The 10,369-nt window shown below is 44.0% G+C and overlaps 1 protein-coding gene across 1 annotated transcript; it reads right to left on the bottom strand.

Moving 5' to 3' along the window:
* Positions 1-353: 353 nt before the first annotated feature.
* Positions 354-3,215, bottom strand: LOC124687598 (UDP-glycosyltransferase 82A1-like). Its single transcript, XM_047221376.1, has 2 exons — positions 2,738-3,215; positions 354-1,468 (listed from the first exon to the last, which is right to left on the bottom strand). The coding sequence occupies exons 1-2, from the start codon at positions 3,213-3,215 to the stop codon at positions 447-449; spliced, it is 1,500 nt and encodes a 499-aa protein (XP_047077332.1). The 3' UTR covers positions 354-446.
* Between the last annotated feature and the right edge of the window lie 7,154 nt (positions 3,216-10,369).

Genomic DNA, 10,369 nt, shown 5'->3' with positions numbered 1-10,369 from the left:
ATGTACATTGTTGACCCAAAAAAAGTCAAGCTGACACTACAACTTGGGAGGGAGGAGTATAAAGGTTGGCGGCTAGATGCTCAAACGGAAGATCATCTCTCTTAATTCCGTTGACAAAGGCCTCGAGGTTCCTCTTGGCTACAAACCTTGCAGCACCCACCATAATCCTTTCCCTCAGCTCATTCATCTTCTGCTGCAATCGTTTTATACCAACAATATTTATATGTTTGGAATAACTCTTAGTCAAAGAAAACCACAGAAAATGAGGGAGCCTTGTTTATTACTTGAGTGTATTTTTTCATATCTGAAATGTGAGATTGTGACCTTATACATAAAAACAGAGGGAGTACTTGCATTTCATATATCTTTACTTTTGTACACATACACATATACATGCTATAATTGAAAATCACAATTAAAGATGTACATTGTTGACCAGAAAAAAGTCAAGCCGGCACTACAATTTGGGAGGGAGGAGTATAAACCTTGGCGGCAAGTTGATGAAACGGAAGATCATCTCTCTTAATTCCGTCCACAAAGGCCTCGAGGTTCCTCTTCGCTACAAACCTTGCCTCACCCGCCATAACCCTTTCCCTCAATTCATACATCTTCTGCTGCAGTCGTCTACCATCATCTCCTTCCATGATTCTCCCGATACCGTCTTTCACATCGCATCGTCTAGTGCTCCGCAACCTGATCCCTGTCTCCCACATCTTAACGATGAAGGCAGAGTTGATGAACTGGTCGCCGGACACGGGGTAGCACAGGAGACGCACCCCGTGCTGTATGGCCTCGAGCGTGGAGTTCCAGCCGCAGTGCGTGAGGTAGCACCCGACGGCCTCGTGCGCGAGGACGCCTCCCTGCGGCGCCCAGGCGACGACCTTCCCACGGCCGGTCACCGTCTCCAGGTACCCGGCGGGGAGGCCGGCTCGCCACGACGGGTCGTTCTTCAGAACCCACAGGAATGGCCGCCCAGTTGCCTCGAGGCCAAGCGCGAGCTCGCTGATCTCGTCCGACCCGATCGGCGCGACCCAACTCCCAAAGGAAACGTAGATTACTGATCCTGGACGCTGCTGGTCCAGCCAGTCCATGCAGGATCCATCTGCCTGCCACATGCTAGGGTTCTTTCCTGGCAACTTCAGTGAATTCTCAAGTAACCCGTGTATAGACAGTGGCCCAACATGGAGGATTTGCAGGCCCTGTGACGCGTGGAGCTGGTCGGAGTCTTCATCGGCGGCTTCGCTGGGGAAGGAGTTGACGAGGAGGCAGCGGAGGTTCCTCGTGCGCTGTAAGATCTGGAGCCAGAATGCAAATCTTTTTTCTTGCGATGCTGTGCAGCCGACGAGCCATGGCAGCAGCTCTTTGGTGCCAAGTTGCAATTCTTCGGGTAATATGCGCAGGTTGTTGGCCGTCCGCAGGTCTGCGTTTTCTTGATCTTTGTCGAACCCATCTGTCAAAATGGGAATGCCTGTATACCAATAAGGCAATAATTGTCTAGTAAAGACTAAATCAAATAAAATGGTGGAAACTTAATTCTTGAGCAGGCGCGCACTAGCTATCCAATCAGTGGAAGCTGCCATAGGAAAAAAAGAAATTGTGTGAATGAGATGCCATAGGAAATTAACTTAGGTCACATTCAATCTAAAATAACAAAGGTCACATTCAACTAAAGTATTAGGCTGTGATGAGCTGAGGCTAAAATGAACTTTGCTGCTCGTGCAGGACCAGACTAGGCATGCAAAACAGCGGGTCTGCGCTACAAATGATCTAAATTTGAAGGGATCCTTTGATTCATAGGATAGGAAAATTATAGAAATAGAAAAAAAAATAGGATTAGTATGCCATGCCTAGTTGAATTCTATAGAAAGATGAGTTCTCTTTAATTATGTCAACGAACTATTTCATGAGATAAAACCTCATGTTTTTCTATAAGATTTGCAGTACAAGATTTCTATAAAATTATTTTCTATAGCATATGTTCCTATAAATCAAACAACTAGTATAGAAAAAATCACATAGGATCTAAATCCTAAACAATTTCTACATAATTCCTATGAATCAAAAGACCCTGAAGTAGAAAAATAAATAAAGCACGTCTAGATGTGTAACTGATTGGGGCGGGCGCCGGGGCAAAAAGAACTACCCACGCCACACAACAAGACATGCTAAATTCAGTTGTGTTTCTGTGCCCTTGCAGAATGGCGCCAATTGTAATCGTGACAGGATTTAAGCATGCACGTTCCAATCTCCCCTTGCAAGTCTTATTTTATCCGTGAGAAAGATGCCAGAGCTCAAGTTAAGCTACAATTGGAACCTAGCAGTCCGTAACATAAAGAAAGACGCACAGCGAGCACTTCAGCTCTAGGGTACTAGCAGGTACCTCAAACCTATCATTAAGGATACAATAAAATGCATGTATGACTATGGATATTACAAAAGTAAGTAAGGATAGTACATACATATCACTATATAGTAAGGGCAGTACGTACGTCTATTGAGTACGTAGTAATTAGTACTAGTACGTATATAATTTTTCTCTTGCTAGATGTAAGATATATGGTCCTTCCTTCCATTGTACAGATATAGGACCGTTGTATAGGATTGGATTTGGATCTCATATACAGAGCCATGTGAGTGCCAGTGACGCTGCCGGGCGTAGCTTGACCCGATCTTCCGAAAATAACGGCCGTTATATATTTGGAAGTTGAAACAAGAAAAGGGGGACCTGGATGCATACCGGAATCTGAGATGAACCGCCGTCGAAGAAGCTCCGGGATGGCAGCCACGACGCGGAAGCTCGCCAGCATCGCCGGCCAGAACCCCACGGCCGGCACGCCGCACCGGGAGGCGACCGGGATGGCCCACGACGCGAGGACGTCAACGACGACACACGCGGCGTGCCCCCGCGTCAGCATCCGCTCCAGGTGCGCCGGCATGTGGTGCTCCATCGCGTGCGCGATGCTGGCGAAGCCCGGGGGCTCGCCGCCGTCGTCAAAGATGCCGCTGGGGATCGACGCAAGCCCCACGCCGCCGCTGGCGACGTCGGCACAGCTTCCCATGCGGCGGTGGACGAAGTCGGGTACGGCGACGGTTGACGCAACGCCGCGCGCGGCGAGGGCGCGCGCCAGGTGGAGCATCGGCGTGACGTGACCCTGCGCCGGGAACGGCACGAGGACGACGGCGGCGAGGTCGGAAAGCTCTGGATCCGCTCCCATCCCAGCCGGCGGTTCGAAGCAAAACAAGCGAAGGAACAATGTGCGGGTTGGCCGCTACGATCGAGCGGTACTGGAGCTTGGCCTTCGAACGTGGTGTGTGCTGGTGTGTATATTTAAAGATGTGGCAGCGCGCGCGCTCGCGCGGGGGCGTGGCATTTGATTCGCCGGCTGCTTGCCTACTGGCCGTGTCCGGTGTCCCTCTCCCTCTACATTTGACATTGGATAATTAAAGTTGCTGTTATCTTTTCGTCCACTGTAAACGCTATACTATGGCATATATTATTCTCATGCTTAGCTGAATCTGTTTACCCTCCATTTGGGCTCTGTCAGCTTGGATAATCATCTTTTGTTGGTGGCAGACGTTGACTTCCACAATCTTGAAAACAAAACTGAACAGACTAGGAGTAGAGTAATTCACCACATGTTTCCAAAGCAACATCTGTCAGATGACAAAAATTAGGAGATTACTGACAACACACTGAATATTGGTTACATTACACAGTGCCACGAGATTATATACAGAGCATCCTAAAACAACGTATTTAATACCATTTCATGAAATCGCTTGCTTGGGAACAAATCATATCACAAATCGAAGTTCATACATGTTCACGCTGGATTAAGCCAAATTGGTACAGTTATGCAGTTACAAATCGATTATATATCATAAAACTATATTTGTGTGTGTGGGTGTGTGTGCGCGCTTTGTGCATGTTGAGTTTGTTAAAAAAAACTTATCAAATAAAAGTACCCCCTCCGTTCCTTAATTATTCTCACATATTTGGATGCATCTATTCACAATATATGTCTAAGTACATCCAAATTACCGACAAGAGTTATGGAATGGAGGGAGTAGCTGTGTACCTCGGGGATACAGTTGGTGCCGTCGAAAAAAGATTTCAATTATTTAATTTTCTTCTATTTTATTTGGTTAATTTAGACACATATTTGACTACTAATTACCTTAGTGATGTGTAATATATGTCATATAAATAATGTCAATAGGCTTGTTTACGAAAGTATTTACTTTTATTGTGTTTTTTCTATCACGTCAATCAAATTCTAATAGAGCAACTGGTCGAAGTCTTGTGGGAATCAAACAAAATTACTCCATTCATTGCATTTCTGGACGGAGCAAGTAGTATAATTGGTTCATGCATCTATATTGGTGACTTGGTCTTTGGATGTGCAGTTTAATGCTGGTTTGTGCATCACACAAATAATTCATAAACTTTATTAATTTAAGAACAAAGTTAACTAGTTTGAGGCCAAATCCATTAAGTAACATGTTTGGTTGACTTTGGGATAAGATAACATGGAGTTGATGCATGAATTCTTTGTCATCATTATGACATGTTGCTTTCAGCAAAGAACAAGGTGTCAATTTGGATATGTATATAGAGTGCAAGCAGGATATCATTGTTTAAATTATTTCATCTTTAAAATGCTTACATCAAAGAATAATGTGGTATATAGTTGAAAAAGTGCAGCATATTTGATTATACTATCTGAGGGTTTGTTCCAACATGTGCGCAAAATGTTATGTGAAACTGTTACAACACTCACTGATCGCAACTAATGTCTGCTAGTGATAGACTATGATGATTTGTCAGAAATAGATTAATGCTAAACTAAAACCTATCTAACAATTTGCAAGTTCGGGTTGGTAAAATATCATACTTCTTAATAAATTTCTTTCTCAAAGTAATGGCCGAAAGATACATTTCACCAATTTATTTTTAGACATGCTACAAAAGCGATGCAAATAACACCCTAATCTTTTTTTGGGGTACAAATATGTGAGGCAATTGGACATTGACATAGAGAAATAGTTTCTAAAATTCAGATTTACTATTTTTCACCCAATCGAGAATTATTTAATTAGTTCTGAGATGATACCATGAACCATTATTATTTGAATGCTGAGACACATGCAAGATTAAATGTTTTTTAACCATGAGAACAAACAATACTCCTTTTCCGCTAGCTTAACAAACTGTTCCAACATTGTAAACATTTTTATTTATGAGCAAATTTGTAAAGTTGATCGAGATAGTCAATCAACTCAGAAAATAATAATTTGTTTTGCATGTACAATTTGTTGCAACACAGAGAAGAACTTTTTGTTTATCTTATCAACATATTTATAAAGTCACACACCATCGGCTCATTGGTGGCTCTCATTGGTGGCTATGTGGGTGTACACAAGGTTCACAATACTTCCACTATGTTGGTTAATCAATTAGCACAAGAGTTTAGTTGCCAAGTGGGTCTCATGTTGTTTACTTACCTTGGATTTCCCCTGGGTACTACAAGACCCACTATTGCTGAGTTATCTCCTCTAGTTGGTAGATTGGAGAGGAAGCTTACTTCTAGCTCTAGCTTCCTATCACAAGGAGTGTGGCTTCAACTTATAGATTTTTCTCTTGCTTCCATACCATTGCGCTTCCTATGTTCATCGCAGCTACCTCTTGGCCTGATAAATCAACTTCATAGGATTTTCAGACAATGCTAGTGGAGAGAAAAATTTGATGAGCTAAAGCAATCTTTGGCAGCCTGGGAAATGGTTTGCAAACCTAAGAAGAATGGAGGAATTGTATCGTTAATTTTTAGAAGCAGAATGTGCGGAAATTCAATTCGGCTCCCAGGTGCGTATGCTCCCTCTACCAAAAATATATATTTCAAAATGTCAAAAAATTTGGATAAAAAATTCTACATGTACGTCTCCATAATGTATTTGCATTCGCTAAGTTTCACGAAAAACCAATATATTTTGTGGTCTATGTAAAAAGGAGAAACTGTATCTTGTGAAAAGCATTATTTTTAGCACTGAATTTTGTCTTTTTTACACATGTCACATGATAAGTCGATTTTTTATGAAACGACTTTGTGAGCGCGTAGCACGTGAAGATGTACGTGCAAATTTTTTGTTTCAATTTTTTTGAAATTTAAAATATACATAACATGCATTTCAAAATATAGGGAGCATATGCACCCATGTTCCAAAACACCACTCCCAAGAATGTGACACTACTAATTAAATTCCTTGAGAAATTTATAATAAGGTAGAGGTGTCTTGGGTCCAACTGGTGTGTCATGGTTACTACTCTAGTAAAGTTCCTCATGCAGAAAACTTGTGTGGCGGTATTTGGTAGAAGGATGTGTTAAAACATGTGCAGAATTTTAGAGGGGTTTCGGCTATCAACCATGGCAATGGCGACACCTTCTTGTTTTGGCCTTGTTATTGAATGGAAGTATTAGGCCACTGAAATTAAAATATACCTGACTATTCTCCTATGTTTTGAATGAGAATATGTTGGCCGCTGAGGTGATGGAACATGAAGATATGATCAGTCTTTTTTTCTATTTACCGTTGTCCACTGTAGCCTATCAAGAGGTAGGTGATCTTCACAACGTCATGCAAGCTAATCCTCTGTCATAGCATAATGACTCATGGACATATTATTGGGAAGAGAAGTATGTGTGAGAAAAGTTTTATTGACATATAAATGAACATACAGAAGTTCCCGGTGTTTATAAGCGGCTCAGGAAATATAGTTGTGTTATGAAAACAAAGGAATTTGTCTGTGTTTTACTATTTGATAGACTGAAGATGGAGGATTTTTTCAACAAAGACATAGGAATGTCTCGGATAATACATGTGATCTTTGCCCTTCGAGAGCGCATGAGGATCGGATTCATTTTTTTATAGTGTAATTCCAGCAAACATATATGGAATTACCTGCAAGTTGATTGGCCAGTACATGATGATCTACATGCCGTGGTAGCAGAGGCGAAGACACTAGTGGAAAACAGGCCTAATGTCGCGGGTCGTATGACCCTTTTGTCGCGGACGGCCAACCGCGACAAGGGAGGCGCGACAAAAGGTCCCCCTTTTGTCGCGGGTCGCTTACGACCCGCGACATAAGGTCCACCACGTGGCAGCCACGGGGCGCGCAGGGGACAGGCCCTTTTGTCGCGGGCGGTATTACCACCCGCGACAAAAGGCCCTCTACGTGGCGCGCGCACAACGCTGCTGCTTTAGGGTTTGAGGGGTGCAGCACCCCCCCCCCCGCCACCGACCGCCTGTTATTTTATTTTTTTCATTCGAAAATAAAAGTTGCATATATTTGTACGCTACTAGAAGTGGTACACGTTCATTCATTATATATATATAGATCGATCAAACAAATATTGGAAGCAAAAGTCGATTCCTCTTGCATATAGATTCCCCTTACATATATATATATATATATATATACATGTTGCTCACGATCGACAAGCGGTACTAACGACCGTCTATTTGGAGGTAGAGCATCTATTTGGACTAAACAAGCCTTTGTTGTTTAGTACTTCTCTAACCAAAAGTCCCGCTAGTTCCTCCGCAATTCCTAGTAGGTGTTCCTTTGGTTGGAGTCTGTCCCGCATGAAGTCGATCTATATACGAAAATGAGATGAGTATGACTATATCAATCTTGATAACGAATTATTGACGATAATAAATAAAGTTGTGAGTGTTATTGCTTACGTTGAATTTATTTTTGTTCTGCTTCTCAGTGGTTAACATGCGAATGGACTCGCAAACCTCGTAGTATCCACATAGATTCGTCCCTTGTGGCTGCTGAGGGCACGGTACAGGAGTAAATGTTACCTTCTCTGCCCAGGTACCGTCCTTACGATGTCTCTTGAAAGCGGTCCAAGCCCTGCCAGGCAAAAGAATGATTGAATGAGTGGATAATTAATTGATATCTCACGAAAAATATAGCGCGGTGATGAAGGAAATTACATTTGGAGCAACTTCTGCAAGTCGCGGAACCCGTCCACGCCTCTACTCAGTGGGTCTCTTACTTCAACTATTCCCTTATCAGGTTGAATGTCTAGTAGAATCCAGTGGAAGCTGCACATGTTATGTATATACGTCAGGAATTACACTTAACATCGAGTAAGAAAAATTGAATGTGCATAAAAGATCATTAAGACTCTCACTCGTAGTTGTAAGGAAACAATATTGAATCACAGAAATATTGCTCCCCCAAAAACCTTAGTAGGTTTCCCCCCGTTTCTTGGCCGTTATGCTTTACCGTTTGAACATGTATTTTATCTGGGTCAACAAACCCAATATTGATACGGAGTAATATTATTACTTTTGCATTCACTGATCTTCAGTCTGCATAATAGAGAACACATAAGATATAATGAGTATATGCAATGAAAACGAACATGAACTGAATGAAAATGAACTTATATGTAGTTAACAACTTACAAGCAATAGCAACTCATGAGAGATTTGTCGAGGGCTTCTAAATTGAATAACTGCGCGAGTTCATTCATCTCAATATGGATCTCCTCCTTTCGGTAGTAATATTCCCATGGTATAGTCGCCACGATGTACCTTATGTTCTCCTTGCATGCATCAAGGTACCACTGATGCAAATTCCGTATATGTGTTGGCAGTTTATGCAGCTGCTTCCGTGCTGACCAAGTCGGCCCCGTAGACAAATTTAGGAGCTATATCAGCAGTGGGTAGTGCAGCATCCGTCGCTAACAGCAATTCCTCCACGGTAACGTCACAGGCAGCCGCTAGCTTTGCAGCTTCTTCCATATCGAAACCACCCTGTTCCTGGTACACCTTGGGAACATTAAACACTTTGAGTGCTGGAATCGATTGTTTGGGCTGATCTCCGAGGAGGGGAACTTCCTTTCTCTTTTTGCCTTTTGTCGTTTGCTTGGCCTTGAGGGGTGCACTTGTTGAACTTGACTTCTTCTCGGCTGCACTTCTAGCTGATGATTTGCTCGTGCTAGCAATATCCTTCTTCTTAGCCTTGTCATCCTTGTTCTTCTTAGCCTTTTCATTCGCCTTGTCATCAATTACCCTCGCAAGGTGGCGTGTATAGTCATCCTTCTTCTCGTGTAAGTCATATTGCGATGGTGTGTTCAGAAAAGAAGTAGCATATGCTATTTGCTTCTCGGTGTATGGCTCTGGCGCTGGAGGTTTTGGCTTATGAAAAAACTCATAGTTGTATTTCGCAACAATGGCCTCATTTTCCTCGACAGTACGATCGTAAGGACGGGGGGGAGGAACCTTTGGTACTTTTGGGAGGGGCGACATCTTGCGGACGGGACTCTTGAAACGCTTCCGGTTGGGTGCATTCCGAGTCTTAGTGGGCGGAGGCGGCGGCGCTCGGAGATGGAGATGGACTACAGATGTCGTGGTCGACGTCGTACCCATGGGGTGATGGTGGCGACATGTGATCGGTAGGAGGAGGTGATGGTGGCCTGCGATCATCTGGAGGAGGTGATGGTGACCTGGGACGACTGGTACTAGGGGCTACCCAGCCTGGCAGCCTGATGTTCTTCTTTTCCCAGAGAATGATTTCTCCCAGCACCTCTCTGAGTGTAACCCCCCCATCACCTCCAGGGAACTGGAGCTCCAATGTCTCCCACGACGGTACAACTGAATCCACCCCGACACGAGCATAGCCAGCTGGAATCTCATTGCCATGCCATGTTGCCGGCTCACCTTCAGGTCCAAATGCAGGTAAGACAAAGCCGACCGCCACCTTAACAGACATGTTCCTGAACACCTCATGGAGATCACAAGGTGTTTGCTCCTTGATTCCATCCACGGGGTCGCCAGGACCGCCATCTATCATCCGTTTAGGAGGGGCCTCCGAGTCGGCCACGCTGCTGTCTCGTCGCTGAGATATGCCAGCGGTATTATCTGGCTGGCACTGTCCTTTTAGTTCATTTATCTCCAGCTGCTGCTGCTGAATCTCCCGCTGCTGCTAGTCAAGTCGGCGTTGGAACTCGGCCATCCGGTCATTCTGCACCTCCAGCTCGTGTTGTTTAGCTCTCGCTCGGCTTCTATAAGTCTCCGCGTCGGCCGGAAACCCAAGCGACCACGGAACACTAGGGCCGAAGCCTCTTGTTCGTCCTCCCTTCTCGGGATTACCGAGGACAAGCGTCGGCAAGTCTTTCTCTCTATCGGGAGCAAACTTTAGTTTTCCCGCCTTTATATCTGTCGTCACGGCAATCCATTTTTCCCTCGTGTACCCTAACCCCGCTCGTCACTTTCAACAATGTTCCCTGTCTTCATGTCATACTCACAACCATGCGCGAGGAACCAATTTCGAGCCCTAATGTCCCATCCTTCT

Source organism: Lolium rigidum, chromosome 2 (assembly GCF_022539505.1).
Source record: "Lolium rigidum isolate FL_2022 chromosome 2, APGP_CSIRO_Lrig_0.1, whole genome shotgun sequence".
NCBI classification, from domain to species: Eukaryota; Viridiplantae; Streptophyta; class Magnoliopsida; order Poales; family Poaceae; genus Lolium; species Lolium rigidum.
The sequence above is the reverse complement of the archived record's forward strand: the minus strand, read 5'-3'. Positions and strand labels throughout refer to the sequence as shown.

Excerpts from the sequence above, each read along its gene's own strand:
- LOC124687598 (XM_047221376.1), bottom strand. The coding sequence starts at position 3,215 with ATGGGAGCGGATCCAGAGCTTTCCGACCTCGCCGCCGTCGTCCTCGTG. Across the intron at positions 1,469-2,737 it reads GCGGTTCATCTCAGATTCCG|GCATTCCCATTTTGACAGAT; the intron begins GTATGCATCCAG and ends ATTGGTATACAG.